Source organism: Prorops nasuta, unplaced genomic scaffold, assembly GCF_024137725.1.
Source record: "Prorops nasuta isolate Cenicafe-Biocafe unplaced genomic scaffold, Cenicafe_Pnas_1.2 PNAS00009, whole genome shotgun sequence".
Lineage (NCBI taxonomy): Eukaryota > Metazoa > Arthropoda > Insecta > Hymenoptera > Bethylidae > Prorops > Prorops nasuta.
In genome coordinates, this window is record NW_027116806.1 from 4,567,100 (window position 1) to 4,590,157 (window position 23,058).

General features: G+C 31.7%; 6 protein-coding genes and 1 long non-coding RNA gene across 11 annotated transcripts; 2 read left to right on the forward strand and 5 right to left on the reverse strand.

Annotated features, from left to right (window-relative positions):
• Positions 1 to 651: 651 nt before the first annotated feature.
• Positions 652 to 3,439, reverse strand: Hat1 (histone acetyltransferase 1). 3 transcript variants are annotated; one of them, XM_066732156.1, is made up of 8 exons: positions 3,290 to 3,439; positions 2,815 to 2,967; positions 2,490 to 2,752; positions 2,265 to 2,421; positions 1,637 to 1,851; positions 1,413 to 1,564; positions 1,263 to 1,332; positions 652 to 1,184 (listed from the first exon to the last, which is right to left on the reverse strand). In XM_066732156.1, exons 2-8 carry the CDS (start codon positions 2,961 to 2,963, stop codon positions 1,036 to 1,038), a joined length of 1,155 nt encoding a protein of 384 aa, XP_066588253.1. In that variant the 5' UTR covers positions 2,964 to 2,967; positions 3,290 to 3,439; the 3' UTR covers positions 652 to 1,035. The 3 variants fall into 3 exon arrangements, with proteins under 3 accessions (XP_066588253.1, XP_066588254.1, XP_066588252.1); XM_066732157.1 differs by having other exon boundaries at positions 662 to 1,181; XM_066732155.1 differs by having other exon boundaries at positions 667 to 1,332.
• A 245-nt stretch (positions 3,440 to 3,684) lies between these two features.
• LOC136776549 (josephin-2-like) lies at positions 3,685 to 5,443 on the forward strand. The gene is made up of 5 exons (XM_066732158.1): positions 3,685 to 3,818; positions 3,910 to 4,134; positions 4,213 to 4,427; positions 4,481 to 4,661; positions 4,730 to 5,443. Exons 2-5 carry the CDS (start codon positions 4,081 to 4,083, stop codon positions 5,000 to 5,002), a joined length of 723 nt encoding a protein of 240 aa, XP_066588255.1. The 5' UTR covers positions 3,685 to 3,818; positions 3,910 to 4,080; the 3' UTR covers positions 5,003 to 5,443.
• Positions 5,444 to 5,602: 159 nt separating this feature from the next.
• LOC136776547 (probable cytosolic Fe-S cluster assembly factor AGAP009023) lies at positions 5,603 to 7,747 on the reverse strand. 3 transcript variants are annotated; one of them, XM_066732154.1, is made up of 7 exons: positions 7,605 to 7,747; positions 7,446 to 7,541; positions 7,218 to 7,373; positions 6,875 to 7,142; positions 6,569 to 6,817; positions 6,125 to 6,502; positions 5,603 to 6,056 (listed from the first exon to the last, which is right to left on the reverse strand). In XM_066732154.1, exons 1-7 carry the CDS (start codon positions 7,668 to 7,670, stop codon positions 5,800 to 5,802), a joined length of 1,470 nt encoding a protein of 489 aa, XP_066588251.1. In that variant the 5' UTR covers positions 7,671 to 7,747; the 3' UTR covers positions 5,603 to 5,799. The 3 variants fall into 3 exon arrangements, with proteins under 3 accessions (XP_066588251.1, XP_066588249.1, XP_066588248.1); XM_066732152.1 differs by having other exon boundaries at positions 7,446 to 7,554; XM_066732151.1 differs by having other exon boundaries at positions 7,446 to 7,557.
• A 636-nt stretch (positions 7,748 to 8,383) lies between these two features.
• Positions 8,384 to 12,289, reverse strand: l(2)37Cb (lethal (2) 37Cb). Its single transcript, XM_066731715.1, has 10 exons — positions 11,895 to 12,289; positions 11,656 to 11,824; positions 10,844 to 11,581; positions 10,472 to 10,776; positions 10,063 to 10,220; positions 9,828 to 9,990; positions 9,623 to 9,733; positions 9,123 to 9,558; positions 8,941 to 9,046; positions 8,384 to 8,874 (listed from the first exon to the last, which is right to left on the reverse strand). Exons 1-10 carry the CDS (start codon positions 12,037 to 12,039, stop codon positions 8,566 to 8,568), a joined length of 2,640 nt encoding a protein of 879 aa, XP_066587812.1. The 5' UTR covers positions 12,040 to 12,289; the 3' UTR covers positions 8,384 to 8,565.
• A 720-nt stretch (positions 12,290 to 13,009) lies between these two features.
• LOC136776193 (serine-rich adhesin for platelets-like) lies at positions 13,010 to 14,934 on the reverse strand. Its single transcript, XM_066731574.1, has 5 exons — positions 14,901 to 14,934; positions 14,596 to 14,739; positions 14,337 to 14,531; positions 13,887 to 14,267; positions 13,010 to 13,671 (listed from the first exon to the last, which is right to left on the reverse strand). Exons 1-5 carry the CDS (start codon positions 14,932 to 14,934, stop codon positions 13,436 to 13,438), a joined length of 990 nt encoding a protein of 329 aa, XP_066587671.1. The 3' UTR covers positions 13,010 to 13,435.
• On the reverse strand, positions 14,729 to 17,069 carry LOC136776294 (uncharacterized). Its single transcript, XM_066731716.1, has 2 exons — positions 16,708 to 17,069; positions 14,729 to 16,620 (listed from the first exon to the last, which is right to left on the reverse strand). The coding sequence occupies exon 2, from the start codon at positions 16,598 to 16,600 to the stop codon at positions 15,068 to 15,070; it is 1,533 nt and encodes a 510-aa protein (XP_066587813.1). The 5' UTR covers positions 16,601 to 16,620; positions 16,708 to 17,069; the 3' UTR covers positions 14,729 to 15,067.
• A 713-nt stretch (positions 17,070 to 17,782) lies between these two features.
• Positions 17,783 to 19,604, forward strand: LOC136776295 (uncharacterized). The gene is made up of 3 exons (XR_010823049.1): positions 17,783 to 18,410; positions 18,481 to 18,692; positions 18,780 to 19,604. It is a non-coding gene; the product is annotated as an uncharacterized lncRNA (long non-coding RNA).
• The last annotated feature ends 3,454 nt before the right edge of the window (positions 19,605 to 23,058 follow it).

Below are 23,058 nucleotides of genomic sequence, written 5' to 3' on the forward strand. Positions count from 1 at the left end.
AGTCTCTCCCATCCTTCTTGGAAGTTTTGCACAATCGTGCTCAATCTTGCTATTCTTCGAAAATCAAAATGTCTAGAATTCTCATTTTTAATTATTAATAATTATTCGATAAATTTAAATCTCTGCTATTGTATTAAACATATAATATATTATAATATAAGATACAGACTCAGACACTTCAAACATCTTAAATAATGCATGTAAGAAAGCGTTTTTCATCACTTTCTAAAAGTATCAAAATTTAGTACCAGACCCGTTTGAATGCATATTCGCTATGTGCACATCTACACGTTGGCAGTCAGGTAAGAATGTGTAGCAATATACATAAACAAAAAAAAGTCCGGCAAAAATGACAAAATTTACCGACAGTCAGCGCTGATATTATGCATATGCATCACTACACATTCTTACCTGACTACCAATGTGTAGGTGTGCACATAGCGAATAGTAAGAGGTATCAAAAAAGTAATATTCAAAAATGTAATATATTTTATTATTACAAAGATACGTATCTCATTACTTCCATGTTCTGAGACGTTTTAAGAGTTGCAGGCCTTGTATATTATATTATTTTATAAACAAAATTACGACCTCGTTTGTCATGCTCTTGACAAAACTGTATTATAAACGTTCAGAAGAGACGGAAATCATTGTTTCTATTTAAACTATAAAAGAAAAAGAGTTCTAAAAGATTGAAAGATAGGAATTCTTTATTCATTGATTTATTGTAAAATAGGTTTCTTAAAAGTAGACTAAAAATACTAAAAAAAAAAAATTAAATATTATTTGTTTTACATTTTTTGGTAAATGAAATATTATGTAATGTTGTGTAAAGACAAATCCTAGTTTAAACGATATTCCTTTTTCGTGCGATTGAATTCGGTAAGGTTCTTGATAAGATTTTAAAGTGTTTAGAGATTTATCACAAGTTGTTTCCTCAAATCTACTCTGTAATATGTTTTGATTCGTCGTATGTCCGAGCTTTGGAAAATCTTCGTTTTTATCTCAGAAAGTATACGAGAGAAGCAGCAAAGTTCAAAGTTGAATCTCATCCTGTAGTCGTTCAACAACTTTCTTATATGCTTCTTCTAAAATTCTGTATTCCTTTTCGAGTGCTTCGTATCTTTGCTCCTTTGGCGGTAATGCAATGTTCGTCTGACGCTTGTCCAGATTCTTCAAAGCTGCTTGCAGTTTTTTAAAATCTTGTTGTTCACGCTTGTAAGGGAGATTTAGTCTTTTCTTTACAATTAATCTATACTCACGATATTCCTTCTCATTTGACAAATCCGTTATTCTAAATCTTAAAATTTCGTACACTCTTCTCGCTTGTTTCTATGAGAAAATTATTGTACAAATTAATTTATCAAACGATGTATAAAGTTTATGCCAACCGCGGATTGAAGAAAATTTACCTTGTTAATTTTTAATTTTTCTCTGGCTTCTTCAGCCATACTTTTGTTAAAAGGTTGCAATAGATTTTCCTTGGAAAAGCTAGACAAGGTAGAACAGTTTAATGCATCCACGAAATCTCGTATACGTTGAAAATTTACTGAAGGATCTTCCACTGAATCAAAATAATTTATTTTGTAGCAATAACTGACAAGTTTTTAATAAATAAATAAAAAATGTTTCTTACCTGTGATATCTTTTACTTCATTTCTACCTACATATTCGCGATAAATTGCTCGGAGTAAATCAGCACCCAAGCCCATTCCTTGAAAAGGAGGTAAAATTAAAACTTGCGCGATCCTCGGTCTGGTATTACGAGGATACGCATAATACTGATAAACCGTAGCAAAACCAATTGTTGCATAATGGGGACTTCCAACTTTACCATCGTATTTTTCAAACCTTTTGAAAAATAAAAATTATTGTTTTCCAATATTACATATTGGCCCTGAGGTTAACTATATATAAGCTAAAAAATTTAAAAAGAGAAGAGAATTTTAAGCAGAAAATATTTATAAAATGTTTAGCCCTAGATTTTAATTAAAAAGTTAAAAGGATTAAAAATTCATTATTTTCAGGCTTTGTATTATTAGAAGAATCAAGTGGCTCTGTCCTATTGGTCAATACAGTGAAAATCTGTTGAGTAATAAAGTGCCTCAAATTAAAGGATTTCTTCTCCTTAAGAATTTACTAATAGAGTTAGACCAAACAATGTTATAATTGGTTTCTTCTTAAAATAATCTCCTCTCTGTATATTTTTCTAATTGGTCAGAATTATACTTGGGCCTATTATAGCAAAATAAGAATTTTCATACATTGTAAAATAATGCCATAAATCATCATCAACATCAACAAAATTTGCAGCATCTATGTACCATAGTACAAATGTTCGGAGGCGTTGGTGATATTCCTTAAAACCCTTATAACTCATATCAGCTTTATAAACTTCAAAGTGTCTTGCAGAGCCATTATCTGTAGACAAAAAACTGTTTTCTATAGGAGTAAATGAGCAAATAATCAGAATAAAATTGCTTTCATACCATCTAATGTAAATGCATGTAGTAATTCTCCATGAGGTCTAAAATTCTCATCCTTTTTTAAAGACTCCGTGAATGAATCTATACTTTCATGGAACTTTGGTGCAAGTTTATCCACTAACTTAGGTAATATTTCATCAGCTTCAATACCTTCATAAGAATCTTTACAAATTTTTTCAGAATATGACACTCCTACATATGTTTCCAAACTACCAGCTGAGTAATATAATTTAATTTTAAGGTCTCGATAACCAAATATTGTCTCACTGAAAAATAAAGTTAAATTGTTCCTATCTTCTGACTGCATGCTTATATTTATTTTACAAACCTATCTCCAAATACTTGATGAGACATTTCTGGCTTAAATGTTGTTCCATCATCCTCAAGATCTTGAACTTTTCGAATCATCTTGAATTCTAATGCATCGTTGCTATTAACTACTAAACTTTTCAAGCGAGCTGTTACTGAATCTTCCATTTTACTAAAACAAATCAAAATATGGCATTAAATAGAATGCACATTGTTCATAAAACTTTAAGGTTAAATTTTAAACAACTTTACAGCATCTATAAAATAAATCACTTGAATAAAAATTTTTATCAATAAATTAGGGAGAGATATTAAATTACAAAGAATTTATTTCACACAATTAAAAAGTAATGTCCAAAGATCTTCATGGTCATTAAATTTAATGCGTAATGGGAAACAAATTTAACTGAAAGCTCTTTGGAAGACGTTATTGCAAAAATATAAAATAAACTGAATAGTGAAGATTCTCACTTTAATCGTAATATTAGACTTACTTGTAAAATACTGTTCATTACAAGATTTTTAAATATTTTCCTACAATTCTTTTTCTTTCTAAGGAGACGAATAACAGATTAATTGTATCAACTTCGCGCCAAAATCAGAAAGTGACCGCTCTCCTCATGAGAAATATGCTCAAATATATATATATATATGTATGCTGCTAAATTCTGCATCCTATGAATGATCTCTATGGCTTCTTGCTTAACATAAAGACGGTTTTTCATGAATATATTTTTTATCACTTTGTCAATATTTTCATAGTACATTTATGATATCTAATGTTTCAAATTATAAAGTAAAATTACAATAAAGTCAAAAATTATAATGAATCATTTTAAAAGAACTTTTAAATAATATAAAAATTAAAATTGAAAATAAAGCGCGACGAAGTACTCGGTTTAATCCGGAAAATCGGCTGTCTTGTTCGGGAATCTCCGGAGAAATGTCTAAAATAAATATAACAGAAAATTAGAAAACGAATATAATTAAACTTAACCTATTCTTAATAAACGTAATTAAAGTGTATGTATAAGTGCTAGGAAAGAAATTTGTATATATATATGTACATATATACTTCAATAATAAGCTCTTAATGGTTTTCTTTTGCTTTAAGGATTATTATACATATTTTAGAAGAGTAGTTAAAACCACACAAGAAACATCAGTTAGAACATACACAAACATTTGTTTACTTATAATTGTCATAACATCGGTAGTTTCATGAAGTGATAGTTATGTTATTAATATTAATTATTTTGTAAGGATAATAAAAATTCATTTAAAAATGGTTGCTAGTGCAGGAGCTGATATGGTTAAGCCAATTTATCATGAACGGCAGGTAATATTTCTTAATAAGTCATTGTTGAAGTCAAATATCATACTAAATATATTTTACAATATATATCTCTGTTTACAGGTAAAGGAGCTATGTGCCCTACATGCATTAAATAATTTATTTCAAGAAAGAGGCTTTAGCAAACAAGAGCTAGATCAAATATGTTACAGTCTAAGTCCTGATGTTTGGATCAATCCTCATAAGTCTCTGTTAGGAATTGGCAATTATGACATCAATGTTATTATGGCAGCATTGCAACGAAAAGGATGTGAAGCTGTTTGGTTCGATAAAAGAAGGTACTAAAATAGTGTACTGTTTATGACAACTAGTAAATTCTCCTTTATTAAAGGGATCCCACATGTCTATGCTTGGATAACATTAAAGGATTTATATTAAATGTTCCAATGGAATATAAAATAGGCTTTGTTTTGTTACCTTTAAGAAGAAGGCATTGGATTGCTTTAAGAAAGATCCAGGATGTTTTTTATAATCTGGATTCTAAATTACATTCCCCACAACTAATAGGAAAGGTTGGACTTAATTAATACTGAATATAGGAGAAAACAAAAACTTATATTAATTATTAAAAATTTTAAAGGACAGTGATCTACTGCAGTACCTAAAGAATCAAATGGATAACAAGGAAAAAGAATTGTTTCTTGTTGTATCTAAAGAAGTAGATATTAATCATGGGTGGTTGAATAACACAACTGAAAAGAAGGATAATAATGCAGATAGAGATTCGATCAGGTATATAGAAGAAGGCTATCAGCCAGAGGTGACTGATGTGAATGCAACTGAAATAGAGGAAAATTTAAATGAATATAAAAATACTAAAGAGGATTTAGAAAATAATAAAAATTTAAGATAATTGAAACTACTGTGATGAAGTTCAAGGTTTTGTGCCTGTTGTATGGAAGCAAACTCTGGTCATGTTTTAAAGAATTATTAGGCTACCATATTTGCTCCATGTTCATTAATACAATGACATTGAAGTGAGAATGTTTAATACTGTGTATACATACTATCAGCGCCAATATTGATAAATTTTGATATTTTTAATGAACATTACTGCATATGTATACAGTTATACATTTTCACTATGCTGCCAATGTATTGGTATACATGATCCTAAAAATTTAACAAAAATAAGATTGATGTTAAGAAAGAATTTAAAATAAACATAAAATTAAAGAATAATGTGAATGTTTAAATGATTTAATTAACAAAGTTAGCTTAAATAACTATGAATTTTGATAAATTAAAAAACGATCAGTTCGATACGCTATACATATTCACGCTAAAATTGATTGAAAATAAAAAAAGGACATTTATTTATAAGAAATGATATACAATTTTTTTTATTATCACGCGCACTTTTTATAAGTATGTATATATTTTTGACGTGACTTCTTTACAGAGGTAATAAGATATGTGAGATTTAAGAATGTTGCTTTAATTTATTTTTTATTGTTCTTTGTTCCATTCCATAAGTATTACACAATCTATTCTGTTATTCTGAGATTTATGCTATGTAAATATATAAAATTGTGTTATCATTGATTATAATTATTGGGAAATTGTATTTATTAATATGTAAGAGTAAATAAAACATATGATTCAACAGGTTATATTTAATATCACCATAAATATTACAATTTTATTATACTACCATTTTATCGCTAAGGCAGTATTAACTTTTTCAATTTCATGGTATTGGGTATGAAGAAATGCCATTGACTTATCCGTGTGTTCACTACCAAGCCAAGTTCTGTACAAATCTTGTGTTACTGAATTGGTTTCTGGATCAATTTGTGGTAAACAGTGCAGCATTTCTTCTAATTTTGATGCCAACTCTCTAGGTTTATCCTGGGAATTACTAGAATTTTCTTCAGGCCTAATTTGTGCACCTCCATTCATACAACCTGATAACAAATTGTCACCTCTTTACTTCTCTGATTACTCAATTTTTTGTATTAAATGATTTACTCACCACAAGGACATGCCATAATTTCTACATAGTCATAAGGGCATTTATCCCTTTTTAATTTTTGAACAATATTTTGTATATTTCTAAAACCATTTACAATCGCAAATCTTAATAGAATTTTTCCATCCTTTTCTAATATTGCTTCTTGAAAATCAGGATTTCTGAGATTCTTAAATTTCACTGTATCTATATTTTCATGAAAAATATTTCTTGCAGCATAACGAAATATAAAATCTGCATATCCACCACTTCCTGAACCGCTATGACCCCATAATGTATTATCTATTGTATTACTGTACGATCCAAAGGGTTTCTTTAAATTTGCCTCATAAATATCATTCAAAGCTATATTTTTTTCATTTAACATTTGCTGAATTTCCACTAAAAATGAAACCCTTTTATTACATAAAAAAATAAAGCATAATTTAATAGGTTGTGAAAAGTTACCTGTTGTAATTACACAATCAACATCTTTAGCACCTCTCTCTTTATTATAAAAATCATCTCTGGAGGCTTCCAACTTTTTGTCATAACAGGGCATTAAAGTAACATGGTAAACTTGCTCTGGTGGCAAACCTTTAGCTTCTGCTAAATGATATTTTACTATAGATCCCATGATTTGCTGTGCTGATTTTGTTTCGCTTATATAAGGTAGTATAAAATTTCCATGAGTTTTTTCTGCATAGCAAATAAACCCTATAATAATAAAGAAATCAATAGATTACAGATCAAACCTTAAAAGAAATTACTTACCTGGACAAGATGAAGCTAGCATTGGTAATTTTTTCTTTATTCCTTCCTCTTTTGCTTTAAAACGTTCAACAAATTCTTTTGCAGACTCCAATAATGAAAAATCATCAGCTGTTGTCATATCTAAAACACAGTCTGCTCCTAATTCATAAAAAAATCCAGCAAGTTTTTTCATGCATTGTTCTGGTTCTAATTTGTAGTTTTCAGCTAATGATAAAACTGGTTGAACAGCTAGACTTACAACTATAAATATTGACTTCTCCCTTTCGCTCTAAATAAACAATTTAATGACTTAACTATGTATTACAGTACAAAATAAGAAAAGTTATATATTTCAAACCATTACCTTTTGTTGTTGTACTTTTTGTTGAAATATGCGAAGCAGCTCTTCATGGCTTTGCTGAGAGATTAAAATACTTTCCGCAGAAGTAATGCATCCACTGCAAGCTAAGCAATCAGCTAATGTAATTTCAACCTTTTTCAATTTTTCCAATGGCTGATTCTACAAAGGATTGCAAGAAATAAATCGAAATTAATTAATCTATTTATATAAATATTAAATTATCTCCATTACTTCCACTTCCATATAAGCTTCATCTTGTTCAATTTTAAGTTTTGCTCCTGTAATGCTCCCTGTTGATTTTTCAATTTCAACAGGTTTTATACATTCCTGAAATGAAACACTACTGTGGTTACAATAGTTAAAACTTATAGAAATAAATTTCTAACTCACTTGGGAAGGGGTGATAAAATCGTCAAGATTAGTAATTTGTAAAATGCCACTAAATCTTGCAGACATTTTTTCATAAAAAATAAATCTATGATTACTGTATTTAATCCGTAAACCTGTCTTCCTTCACCAATGACACCAATGCCATCTCCTTCCTCTCTCCCTATTTCTACATTTTCTACTCATCGGCCAATGTGACTATTGCAGGCAGGCATATGTATATGTATGTATGTACATACATACACAAGCAAAGCTGCAACCCCTTCCCTTCAAATTTTCTATGCTGCTGCTGGCTAGCGGCTAACTTCATTTTCGTTGCCAGAAGCTTGATTGTGCCAATTGTGGCATCACTGTTTCCAATTCCAATTCAAATTAAAAATTATGCTGTCAGCGGGTGAGGTAAAAAAGGAAATACAGACATTTGTTTTTCACAAATATCCATTATGCAAGGTATATAATTGTTAACTATTTATAATAATTAAAGTACATAAAATAATTTGTTATTAGTATACAAATATGCCCGATGACATGAAAAGGAAAACGGTAGAGTTTTGTGCAACTGCGATAGAAAAACATTTGGATGATTATGACCAGGCAGCTCGTACGATAAAAAATTTTCTGGATGAAAAATTTAGCCCACCTTTTCACGTTGTAGTTGGAGAAGCTTTTGCCTCTTCCATAACATATCATGTAAATTCATTATTGTACATGTACGTAAAAGGAAAAATCGCTATTCTCATTTGGAGAACCGTTGCTACATTTCAATAAAACTTTTGTATGATTAAAATTTTAGTTATTTATTTATAGAAAAAAAATACATTTTATTTTGTACAAAATAGTCAATCTACATTACAATATAATTAACGCATAGAAAGTAAAATTGGTCATATGCTGTCGAGAAGATTGATTTTGTATCGTCCTGATGTCACTATGATCAACTTTTAATATAAAGGTTGGGAAAAATCTAGTTAGTTCCATCCGGAGCCGTCCTACCGGCAACTTTCGGCATTTTTTTATTAGTCGAATCTTCTAACTCTTTAGGCTTATAATAATGTGGTGCAACTTCTAAAAGCCATTTGCTCTCAATTTCTGTAACTTGTCTCATAAATTCCTTAGTGGTAAAAACCAATTCGTGATAAAGGAGCCATCGTGGTAATTCTTGAAAAAGCGAGCTGTTAGGATGAATCGAAACTGTCTGATTGTGCTTTGCTGTTTTATAGTGACCACCTTTGGACAATCTTGCCACGTGATAAAAGTAACCAGCAGTAATAGCCTAAATAAATAATAATTTAAAATATTCTACGTTTATTAAGTAACTAAGGAAGAAGAATTTAAGTACCTTTCTTATATTTACTGTTTCTGCAATACCAGAAACGAGCTCCATCTCAACGCGTTGCATTAATCCTACCAATTGCTCTCTTACATCTCTGGCACGTTTCATAGACCTGTATAAAACGACATTAAAAATTATAATGCATCGTAATAAACAAAATGTGGTTATAATATTATATAATAATATACCTGTGCTGGATAAAATTCTCATAACACCAATGAGTACTAAAATCACACTGAGCCCACTGGTTATAAACATTTAATAATGTAAGATGATCGCCACCCGGAACGTGGAAATTTTTTCTCGCTGTATCCGCGTGAATGATTTTATCCTTGGGCCTATAAAAAATTGCACCGTTTACCGATAGCATAGCCGCTATAGTCGCAATTTCTTCTGAGCATTTATAGCGCTCACTAGCAATTAACATTTTTGCCATCATTGGATCTAGAGGAAATTCAGCCATTCTTCTGCCAAGTTTCGTGAGCTCTCCTCGATGATTAAGAGCGCCGAGCGCATAGAGTTGTTCAAGGGCTAAAACCAATGTTTCGTGTGGTGGTGGATCCAGAAAATCAAAATGCACTAAATCATTAATGCCCAAAGCTTTAAGGGTCAATACAGCATTTCCTGTAACAAAATAATTCAATTAAGTGCATGCGGTAATCGATGTAATTTACATTTTCTTAGTTACCAAGATTAATCCTCTGAATTTCCGGCACAGTGTTATCTTCTAATTCATGATGATAAGCCCATGCAGTATAAAGTCTGAAACATTTTCCTGGAGCAACCCTGCCAGCTCTACCTGTCCATAAGAAAACAAAAATTTGTTATTTAATTTATTTTATCTTGTCAGTTATAGAAAGAATGCAAAAGTAGAACTGATAAAGAAACACTACCTGCTCTTTGGTTCGCAGACGCTTTACTGATCGGCACAACCATTAAACTTTCCATGCCGGTCCTAGAATTGAAATTATTCTGCTTCGCAAAACCTGGGTCTATAACGTAAACAATGTTATCTATTGTCAATGACGTTTCTGCTATATTTGTAGCAAGTACAACCTGCATATAAAAACAAATGTTAATAGATCTTACTCTTTCAAGTTTAAAAGTTCAATAAAGTTTCAATTATACCTTTCTAGCACCAGGTGGTGTAGGTTGAAAAATTTTTGCTTGCATATCGGTAGGCAAATTTGCATAGACTGGCAGTATTAAAAGTTCGCCCAATTTGCTCCCCAACCGTCGGACTCTCTCCTGCAGCAATTCTTGACACGTTTCAATCTCGTCCTGACCTTCACATTAATATTTTTAAGTTACTTGATATCTCCACGGTGTTGATATTTTTCCAAACTGATGTTTTTACTGGTGTCCTACAGTGACAATAGTCTAATGACCTATTTCTAGTATCAATTAAATATAACAATACTCTTTTAACAATATATAGCTAAATTTAATCAATATGATTTGAGGTAATACTTAGAAGATGCGTGAATTTTTACGAGCTTATGATTTCAATAAATTTAAATTAAAAATGTGGATATACCAGTTAAAAATACGAGAATGTCTCCATGAGGTTGTGTAGTATGAATCTGAAGAATGGAAACCACGCAGGCATCTATATAATCAGCCTCAGGAGCTTTTGTGTAATAAATATCAACTGGAAACCGACGGCCTGGTATCCTGAAAATTGGAGCATCATCGAAGAATTCGCTGAATTTTGTTGCATCCAGTGTAGCAGATGATATTAACAGTTTTAAGTCTGTTCTAAATCTTGTGATATCTTTTACCAAACCAAATAATATATCCGTATGCAAAGTTCTTTCATGGGCCTCGTCAATTATCATTACACTGAAAAAATTTGTCAGCTAATAGAATTTTACTAATATAATAATTTAAGTGCATTCAATTATTATACCTATATGAAGCTAAATCAGGCTCACTGAGGAATTCACGGTGCAAAGTACCGTCGGTCATATATTTAATTTTTGTTCTGTAAGATGTGCAGTCTTCAAACCTAATAGCATAACCTACTTCATTTCCCAATTTTACAGCCATTTCATGCGCAACTCTGGCCGAAACTGACATCGTAGCGACACGCCTCGGCTGGGTACATCCAATTATTTTATTGTCATTAGTAAAACCTGATTCATAAAGGTATTGCGGAATCTGCGTCGTTTTTCCGGATCCTGTCTCACCCTCAATAATTAAAACCTGATGATTCTTAATTGCTTGAATGAGATCTTTTTTAAAAGGATAGATTGGAAGGCTTTTCTTTGTCTCCTGAATGGTTTGCATTCTTTTAACTTCAGGTGGTGGACTTACTTCTCTCTTTTTATCATTCGTTCCAGGCATAATTAGTGCTTGAATAAACTCTACCTCATCTTCCAAAAGCAAATCATATTCTTGCTGTGCTTTGCGATCTTTAGCACCAAATTTAAATACAGCTGACGACATTTGTTCGGACTCCCATTTATTTTGCTCAGACTGAGGGGGCTCAATTTCAGGAGGTTCTTGCTCTGTTCCTTCTTTTCCTTTATCCAAAGGCATATGATAGCGTTGTACACGCTCAAGCTCTCTAGCCTTTTCATGTTCTTTCGCTAATTGTAGCAATTGCTTCTTATGAGCTCTCTCTTTTTTCTCTCTCTCAGTCAATCTATAAAATTGTTAAACAATTAAGTTCTATCTTTATAATTTAAAATCAAGGTGTGTTAAAAGAAAACTAATTACATTTCTTCTTCAAACAACAGCTCATCATCAATTATATCAGCTTCTAATTCAGCTACTTTATCTTCTTTTCTTTTTTCCAAGTATTTTCTTCGAGACTCAACACGTAATTTTGGTACCAGCTTCTCTTTTGTAACAGTTTCCATGATTTTAAGTCGCTTTGCTGCCTCGGCTAAGAGATATTTATATTCAATTTATAATGATTATTTTGAAAAAAATGAGATATAAACAAAATGTCAAACCTGCTCCAGAGCCTGCTGGCATAGCAACTTTACGTATTTTAGTTTCATCTTTAGCTTTTAATCTATTTGCAAATTCATCTCTCTCTTTAATATCCTTTTTACGCCTTTCCTCTTCGCTATCACTGTCCTCGCTTAGGGTTGCCATTCGTCCTCTTTTCCCCGGATATACACTGACCTCTTTTATTAACCTTACGGGATAGTCCGAGGGGATTTTTAAATTTATTTGGGATTTTCAAATCGTTCGAAAAAGTTATTTTTTTCTAATTCGTTATTACCCGTTAAAAACTGATCAATAAATATTATTGGAAATCGGAGATGTGTCTTGGTGAGCGGTCCGAACTCCGAGACTGGCTTCTTCAAGTCTTCAATCTTCATCAGACTTGCTTGAATTTGAGCCTCACTCACTCTCTCTCGACTCTCTCTCGCTCTCCGTCTCTAATTTCCACACTTCCCACTTTGGCACACCGCCGCCAGATGGCCGTCTCGCGAGTGTTTCTCGCTAGTCAAATTTTGTCCGAGAAGTATTTAAGCTCGCGAGCCGCGCGGCCGGCGGCGCGCCAGGTTTCGCTCTCTCGACCACTCTCGACTTTGTTGAGACTTGAGCTTGAGCCATGGGAGCCTTGCCTTGCTCCCTATCTCATTTTTGGAGTGCACTAGCGCTGTCTTTGTCTTGCGATCCGATACCCTGCTCATTTAAATTTTATAATAACCTATCTACGTATTTCCGCTTTCGATGCGTACTGCGTAAGGTAAAGTGGCCAATACTGGGTGGGACACTTACGACAATCTAAGTTACATAAGATAAATGAAAAAAAGTATAATGCTTTATTCCATAAAAGAAAAATTATAGCAGGTAGCCAACACATTCGTGATCCGTTTCCCACAATGATATAGGATGATTAAAGCATTATAAGTATTAAAATACTGTATTTTAATAGATAGTCATTTTGACCATTACTGGGACAGCAGTTTTGAAGTTAACCCTAAAGTGGAACACACCGTGCCCAATACTGGGACAAGCAAAATTGATATGCGCTAGTTAGAATTAAGTTACGAATTCACATTAAACTTGCGGGATACGTTAAAAGAATAAAAATCGATTATTTTGTGGAACATAAGAACGTCATTTATTAATCTTAATTTCTTAATAAAATACGTATGAGCATGACATAAACGTTTTTCATATCAACATGAACATTTTATTCTTAAATAAAATAATTTATTTTTCATCTTTTAGATAACATTAAACTAATACAGTCTTTAAATGTTTGGTAACAGTTTAAATATCTAATTATAAGTATAAAAAATCTTTAAATCTTTTCCTGTTTTATTTTTAATTTTGATTGTAGACATTGCACTTCAACATGCACAAGCTCTCGTTCAATTTCTTCAATATTATTGATTAAGGTGCTCATCTTTTCTTCAAGAACAACTCGGTTTTCTTTATTCTCTTCGTTTTTTATGGCAATTTTAAGAGCTTCAATTTGTGAATTCAAATTTTTTTGTCGTTGCTTAACTGCTTCTTTTTCTCTTGAAAAGATTTAGCTACGGTCTTTTCTTTGTCTTTCAATACTTTCTTCTCTTCTTTCTGTTTTTTTCAATTCGATTTGGGTTTGCCGCAATATTTTCTCATTTTCTTTTTTCTGAAGAGTTTGTATAACTTCTCCTACAGTATTGACAGTGACCTCGCTCCTTTCAATTTTCCTCTTTTTCGGTTTAATTTGAGGGATTTTTGCAAATTTGAGAATTTCCGGAGAGATATTCAAATCCCCGTTAGCTACAATATACGCATACATTGACTGCGTTTCAAAACTTTAGCGCTATGGTAGCGCTAGGTAAAATACGTGTCATGATTGGTCAAATTGATTCAACTGACCAATCATGATATAGCGCTACCTTAGCGCTTAAAATTTGAAACGCAACCATTAAAATATTATTAAAAATATGGTATTCTATGTTAGTCATATATATTAGTAAAATAAAAATACTCACTCGTAACAACCTTAACTTCTTCGTTTTGATTCCAAGTTTTCGATAAACTTTTTGTTTCTTCTGTTGTTAAAGTTTTCTCACTATTAAAGTCTGTTACTATAGATTTAGATTGACTTGTAGAAATTGATGAGCAACTTGTCGATAAATCTAAGACTGTGTCTTTTTCAGTATCACTGTGGAGACTTGATAGACTATTATCAGGATTGTTCTTTAGAGTGCCGATCGATTGACTTGTAGAATCCAATGACTCATTGGTGGATACGTGTGTGACTATATCTACTTCTCTACCACTATGTAGACTTGAGATGCTATCATTGAGTGAATGGTCCTGACCATTAGTAGATTCTTGAAAAACGATCTTTTCAACGAAAGTACTCACATCTGAAAATAGTAAAAATGTGAATTATAATTTTGAATATATTTCAAATAGAAATATTTATTATAACCAACCTTGTGAGTTTTCAGAAGACACAATATTAAATGTATCCATATTATTATGTACAATCTCTTCTGATGTACCAGTTCGCAGACACGAACTTGACAAACTGTCGTCAGGAGTAGGAATCCCATAGATATATGCAGGATCGTCTGTCATAAGTGCCTCGGTTTCCACAACAGTCTCTTCGACGACATAAGTGCTGATGTCTAAAAAAATACGTGTATTATTATTACGAACATAATTCAAATTTAAATAATAATTTTAACTAACCATGTAACTCATTAGAAGCAACAGAACCAGTATTCTCATGTGCACTACATGTTTCATTTAAAGCTATATCTTCTTGATTTTCATTTGAATTGAAAGAATTTGTAGTCTGACTTAAGTTATCTAAACTGCTGTTTTCTATCAAGTCTTGTCGAAATACTATTGGTTACATCTACATCTTCAAATGCCACTGCGGTATCATCTATGACATCAACAACACCAATATTGCTAACATTGTTCGGTGAATTACGATTTTCTATTCTTGTAATGTTATCTAAGATGAAAAATAAAATTTACATTCATATCACCATTCCGTAAAATTAAGATAAATAATTGAAACATTAAGTTTTAAAAAATCATATGTAAAATTGATCGAACTTCATAATTTACAATTAAAATAAGTAATAATAGACTCATGAATGAATAAAAATAGTAGACATTAAGTAGTTGCATTAAGAAAATACGAAAGTCTCATTTATTTACCAGAAGTGCCTCTTAATTTTCTCCAAGTTTCAAAGAGACCTTCTAACTTAATGTCTCCAATCCAGAATTCATTCGATTCATTTCTTGTGAAATCATCCAATATACTCGAAGAAAGACATTTCCTTTCGAAAGTCTGGAGGAACGTGTCACTATTACTGGATGAGCTATTTGCAGCAGTTACTTCCTCTAAATTCTGAGCAGTCGAATTTTTTTTCTTTTTTTTCTTTTTGTTAAGTATATTATACTGCACTGCATCAGGGTTAAACGGAAACAGTCCACATCCACGGAATCCACTTACAATGCAGTTTGAAAAATTGTAAGAGTCCAAAGCAGTTTTTAAAATTTCAGTGAACATATGCTTTTTAACGTCTATAACATTATTCTTTATCCTCCACGCGTCATTAGCTTCCTTATACTTGTCTTTTAAAACATGAAACAATCCTACCTCCAGTGGCTGTATAATATGGGTAGAATTAGGATAAAGTCCGATCAACTCTATTTGTTTTTCTTGACAAAATTTAACTAATGGCATCGTTAAATGTGACGAGTGATTATCTGCGTATAATATGACAGGAAACTCAATACCATTTTCAACCAGCCAGTTATAGAAAACATTTACTATATACTTATAAAAACTCTCAGAAGTCATCCAACCTTTTTCAGTATTGCCTACTGCCCAATCAGTGGGTATTTTTTCCAAAACTTCTTTCCTCGGAGTAGTTTTAAGATCAAATAAGATCATCGGAGGAAGTAGTTGTCCTGATGCAGTCACAGTGAACAGTACAGTAAGACAGCTCTTCTCGTTCCCGCTTACAACCTTATAGATAGCCCTCGCGCCTTTCTTGGTAATGACAGCATCATTCTTTGGAGGCACTAACATAAATGATGATTCGTCCAAATTGAATATCCTTTTTGGATCTATGTTCAAAAGATTTTTTTCTTCTAGGTATATTTTCAATTTAGCGAACCACTGTCGTAAGTCACTCTCTGATACAGATGCCCGGGTAGTGGTAAGGTTTTGAGCAGAATGGATACTCAAGTTGCTATGTCGCTTCATGAACAGTCGATACCATTTGTATCCTGGTCCATCATTGCTGAAAGGATTATTTCTTCCTGTACTCATCACATAATCTTTAACTGTATCCAACAACAGTTTTTTATTAACAGGAAACCCCCGTTCAGCACGATAGAGAATCCAGGCAACAAAGTTTTCTTCTTCGGATGCAGTGAACACTGTCGGAGCACCTTTTTTGGAGTTTAGCTCTGGGTTATCACTTTTCTTGAACCGGTACAGCGTGGTCTTGGGAACTCCAAAACTTTCTGATGCTTCACGATACGACTTCCCCTTGTCAATTGCGTCCAAAGCTTCTTTAATCGATTGCACATTATAATTTCTTTCTATTCTTTTCTTTTTCATTTTGTTGGTTTTACTGTTCTTCTTTGACTTAGTTTTCTTACATTTCAAATCATGCTCTTTCTTCTTCTTTGACGTACTTTCAGATCCATTTTTTTTAGTTTTGGCCATTTTCTGAACAAGTTAGATATCTATAAAATTAATTGAAGTATTAATATGAATGTTTATTTATTATTTATTAGAAAATTAAATTGAATATGTATGGAAAAATATCTTACCTAGATTGTATATAGAACTAGAGGTTAGATGGAGGTTAGATTGATTCACACACAATACTGTACTTCAAGTAATTTTCCTACCGACTATAAGTACTTGACTACACACGTAAAGTTCAAAAATATTGTTTAAACTCTATCAAAGTATAATTTATTGCAAAATACTACTTAAAACCCTATTGAAATACATGTCCCAGTATTGGCAACGCGAATATGCAACTCACGCTGACGATTCCGAAACTGGAACGACCAGCGCCATCCTGTTCCAGTTTGCGCAACTCATTCAAAAACTTGTCCAATAATGGAACACAAGATTTAAAAAAATATATTGAATGAAATAATCAAAATAATCACTCATTCCATTTATGAACGTAATAAAAATGTGAAGAAATAATATTACATTTATGTATGTGCAAAAATTCATTAAATCAAGGACAGGAAAGTTAGGCTCATACTTATGAAGCACAAGCAAACTGGCGAGTTTTGACAACGTTCATCCGCATTTATTGAGAACCACTTTTTAATACTTTTTTATAAAACATTTAACTTATCAAAATAAAAACAAATAGTGTTATGAAATAAGTAAGAACTTTGAAAATATTAAACAATTTTTACTTTGATATTCTATTTTGAGATGTAATAGGTAGCAAAGATTATTTATTATCGTCCCAGTATAGGACACGTTTTGTACACTGTCCCAGTATTGGCCACTTTACCTTATGTAGAACCATACCCCACCATGCATATTTCCCGGCCTGAAGCAGTTCTTACGTTTCGTGACTGGAAAGAGAAGGAGGGGTTTTCTTTACATAATCTTAAGGGGAATCTGTATATCGACATTACAGAGCGAAATCTTGCGCCAAACGAAACGGCCTCATTTCTTAACCGATTTTAACGTTTATGCACCTTTTTGGAAACGCCAAAAGATTATCTAGCGATCTTCGTTGGCCGATTTTTTAGAAAATAAAAAACTAAAAAAAAAGTGAAATTTAAAAAATCGGCCAACGAAGATCGCTAGATAATCTTTTGGCGTTTCCAAAAAGGTGCATAAACGTTAAAATCGGTTAAGAAATGAGGCCGTTTCGTTTGGCGCAAGATTTCGCTCTGTAATGTCGATATACAGATTCCCCTTAAGCTGAGGAAACCAATGAACTAGAGTATTTAATGGAACTGTGGTTTTAGGGAATAAAGCAATTTTATTGGAGCATACTGAGTAAACACAAGCTTGATTTGAACTTTTGACTGCAAAACTTATCTATTCAATACCTTGCTGCAAACTCCATAAACTGTCTCATCATGCTAACAAAGTAGCAGAGAAATGGCACGCAAGCAGGCTAGCAGATATCATTACGCTTGCATTGATAGTAAACAATTTACCTCAGATCATAGAAACGATACAAAACATGAATGAGAAAGGATGGTTTGCAGCTCATTTGATAGACTTTATTATAGTGGCAAGCTTAATATTCAGGATAAAAATCAAATTAAAGTTATTAAACAATTTCACAAATGCCTTCTACTAGAGTACGGCACTACATTAACATGCCATCACTCATTATCGCAACGTGGTGCTACTAATCTAATGCATTGTGAAACGTAAGGCAAAGCAAGATTAGAGATTCTTTTGCAATCACTGTCAATGGGAAGTGAATGTAGAATATCTAAAATAAAAGATATTGTCAAGGATAATAATATGTATTATGTCGGTAAGTATTTTAATTTGCTTCTTGATACTGACAATTAATAGATATTTAAAGAATTTGTATTATTTTCTAGTATTTGCAATATCCAAGGATTAAAGTGCATAAAACAAGGACGAATGGGAAATTCTCTTACTTGGGCATTGAAAGCGCAAAATAATGGATTTATTACTTATATTGCTGATCAATTTTTGAGACATTATGCTGATAATAGCGATTTGGAATGTTGTGATTTATTCGAGGATTTAGGAACCTGTATGCTGGCTATTGAAAGACTCACATATATAAGTTGGTTAATTTTATACTTAGATAGTACTAAAAATAATAAAAATGTAGTATATTTTGTACTGATTTATAAAATTTATTTAATTCGAGGTGAATATTCTGAATTTCATCAAAAGTTCAAAAATGGAGAGTTCAAGGATTTAGCAAGTTTATTTGTCGCCCTTTTGATTTCTAATTTAACAAATAAATAGTAAGAGATTTATAACTGAAGTCGTTAAACAATTTGTATATCTAATAAAACTACTAACCCATACAGCACACTTGATTAAAAGTTATCCTTTAGACATCTTTTAGTCAGCCAATTGACTGAAAGATACCTAAAAGATATCTTTAAGTCATTTGGTGTTCTATGGGAAGCTTTACTCTTCGTTTTTCCTAGATTTTGATAAATTCTTTTGACTGACGAGTTACAATTATTGGAAGCAGAAGACGTTCTTCTTTCGTCCAGTGATAGTTTTGAGCTGTTACGTTGCATAGAGGCTTAAGGAAATCATCCAAAATTCGGGGATAAGACAGATATTTTCAAATTAGCGGTCGCTAGAAATTTGGCGCGGGCATTAAAACTGGACGGATGTCAAGAATGGAAAAAATTATTCTGAAATGTGTTCCAATATATACAACAGCTTTTTAAAATGACTCCATTCGCGAGCCTTGATTTTTCTATAAGCATCGTTGTCTGTACAAATAAAAGAAGTACATCATATGCCTTCGTTTGTAAAGTGCCTAATGCGATAAATCTTATGTTCATATAACATTTTCATCGTTGTTATCTGCAAAAATAGAGAAAATATGAGATATTAATGAATTAATCATTATTTATAGAAACTGTATAATCGTTAAACATTTGCATGTATAAAGATTTACATCAAACAGATTACAAAATGTTATCTTTTCGTGTATAAATTAACTAGAACATCAACTTTACTTTAAGATCATAAAATGTTATAATATTATCAATTTATTGTCTATTGTATGCAAATTTTTATACACTTATTAATAAAAGAATTCTCTCTGAAAGATATTAAAAATGAAATGAATAATATAAACCTGAATAATGTCTATTAAGATCATGTATAATGTTGTCAAAAATCTTCGGTGTATAATATAAGGACTGCTCCAAAAACTCTTTAATTTTATTTTTTACAATTGGCCCATCCTTATCCAAAAAAAGATATCGGTCAAAATCAGCCCAAGATTTTGCAAGCCATTTAGACAATTTTTCTAGTTTTTTCTTGCACATTAATTCCTCTATTCAACTGATTAAGCGTAACGATAATTTTTACTTATCTGTACAATGGTATCTGCAAAATAAAATACATATATATATTTTTTTTGTTTTTGTTACGACGACTTGAATTTTTATATTAAAAAAACTGTAAATTCAGTATTTGAAAATTAGTAATAATTTCAATTCTAATTATATTTCATTAAAGATTGGTGTACGCTATAGAAAGGAAATAGAAGGGATTTTGTTATTCATTTCCTTGGAACACAATTGTGGTCGTGTTGGTTCAGGCGTAGGGCATCACAAATCCTAAGCACGAAGATGTCTCAGTCGGTAGACAATTAACATGTAATAAAATTAAATGTAATGACTCGGGGGGAGAGAAAAGTTGTTGGGTTTTCATAGATGAGCACTGTTGCGAAGAGAACATAATAAACGGTAATTATGATTTGTATACAAAAAAAATGTAAACCAGTTTGGATCGACTAAGCAGATCAATCCGAATTTGTAGAAGCGAGTCAGTTGTAATTAGATCATTGTAAAGCCAACATCAAAATAAAATTTGTGATACCGAAGTGTTAAAGTTGTTAATAGCCCCCCACACCGAATATAAATTTTACAAGTGGGCTGAACTAATAATACAAGCCCACGAAGAAAGAAAACTACCTACACTTTTATAAATATGGAATTGGAGGTATGCATAAATTTGTCGTAGAAGAACAGTTGCGTACATATTTTTTAAAAATTTGAAATAAAAACAATTAATCTCCGTGCTATGTATATACGATTAAGTAGAGTTTGTATTTCTTAAGGAAATTGGAAGCTACAAGATTTTTATCAAGAAACGCCTTGTGCACTGTTAATCGTATTATCACGCGAATCTATGAATCGACGGAAATAATTATTTCAAAAATTTTCTTAACGTGTCGCCTTATCTGCTTCAGAGAACAGCGTTGATTGGAAATACTTACAAAAAAAATTGTGCACAGGTGGCTTGGTGTCTATTATTTGGTGTAGATATAAATGGAATCTCTCCTGTGCATTATTTGTCCTATCTATGCATTTATAAAGGGACATTACCTCAGGCGAGGTTTGCATAATCCGTTGCCTTCTATAATATACGAGAAACGGAGAAATTATGTCAAATAAATCCTCATATTCCTCAGCTTCTTCGCACAATTGAAGGAAGGCATCTTGAATTAGTGCAGGAGGCAGGAAGCATACATTCATAATTTTTCGAATTATTTTTTTCAAAATAACTCCATCATTTTGGTTCAAATCTTTAATGGTACGTTCGATCCCCATTTTTCTTAGCTTTTTTCTGATATTCTTTAAATTAAGATTTTTTTCTTTTACTACAGGTGTTCCAAATATTATTTAACTACTATTTCTGTTTAGTATTAATTCAGATTTTAGAAAAATTTGAAATTAATAACATTAGAAGAAAATGATAATTATGCAATTAAAAAACTACTAAATAATTGCACTTACATATATCAAATGAAAATAACACCTTGTAATTTCACATGTTGGAAAAACCTTTTTTATGGAACTGTATAATCCAATTTCATAATCGGCCATGAATTTCACCGCGGACATTTGCGGGGCAATGTGCCGTTTTATCATTATGAGGGTTTTCTCATGCACATAGACGTTTCGTCTTTTTCGACATTATTGCCCATGCAATAGGTATGCGCTAGAAGAAATATTAATAATAAATAATTAAGGAAATTCTTATTAGTTAAAATACTAATAAATATCTGAAAGGTGCATTATACTAGCCATGTTTTAGTTAATAGTTTTTCCTTTTTCTTTTTATATTAATTATGAAATAAAAACAAATCTTTTCATATTTTTTGGTTAATATTGTCAGCAACTGATAAGCGCCTTCTACTCGTGGCCTTGTCTTATACGTTGCATCAATGAAAAAACACGTTGCATTTTGTAAAACATGTTCATTAAATTTTTGGCAACCAAACACAATAGAGACGTGGTCTTCGTTGAAATTGTCAACGTATTTAAAAATGTCCAATTTGTAATTGCTATTGTTACATGTAAAATTTAACATTTGTTGCCAAATGTTATTTTCATTTAATAAAATATCAATATCAGATATATTTTCTTGTAGGGGGGCCTCGACAATTGACACCATTTTTGTAAACTATATTTTATTTGGTCAAATGACAAAAATTGAGTTTCTTTTGGAAAAATGAAATCCAAAATTACACCGTGGTTAGTTTATTTTTTGTTAATATAAGATAATGTAGTTGCAGTTTATATTATCAAAAAATTTTGAAAAATATATTTTGCTTAAACGTTTCAGCCAACCATTGATAACAATTGCGAATTACTAGATTTTGCCCAGATCAATTTATAATGTGCTCTAAATTAAATAGAATAGCAGTTTGAAAAATTGTTTAAGCTGTTGATTTTTAAAAGGAATGAAGTTTTAAAATGAAGAAAGAGAGCATTATTTGACGGGCAATAAATATAACATACTTTTGTAACAATTCGTCATAGACTTCTCTGGGGGTTGTAAGATTTTCCTGCGAATACTTAAAAGTATTTTCCCGCAATTTAGCAACTTTTAAGTATTCATGGTCAGCCTCATGCATATTGTGTGGATTTTTCACAATAATTTCATTTTCACCATGTTTTCTCGCTCGGCCACTGCACAAACGATCTTTGCATCTGAAATAACTGCAAATGGGCGAAATATAGTTGACGCAGAAAATAATGATAAAGTAGGAATGTTTTTATGAAATGATTCAGAAGCGTTGTGTATCTATTGCAAAGACATAAGCTCTAATGGCTTGGAACCGTCTACCTGCGAAAATTTCTACGTACGGAATAATGTGCAGCAACCGAGTTACAAATAATAAAAGAGTTAGTTAATCTCTTAAAACCTTTTAAGGAAGCCACAAAAATAATAAGTGGAGAATATTACCTAACTGCGAGTAAAGTAATACCCGTAAAAAATACTTTACAAAAAACACTAATGTTATCACAACCCGTAACAAAAACTGCAAATCATATGAAAGAATTACTATTGGAACAATTTCAAATGAGATTTGAAAATATAGAAAAGGACACAATTTTGGCGAAAGCAACCATTTTGGATCCTAGATTCAAATCCATTCACTT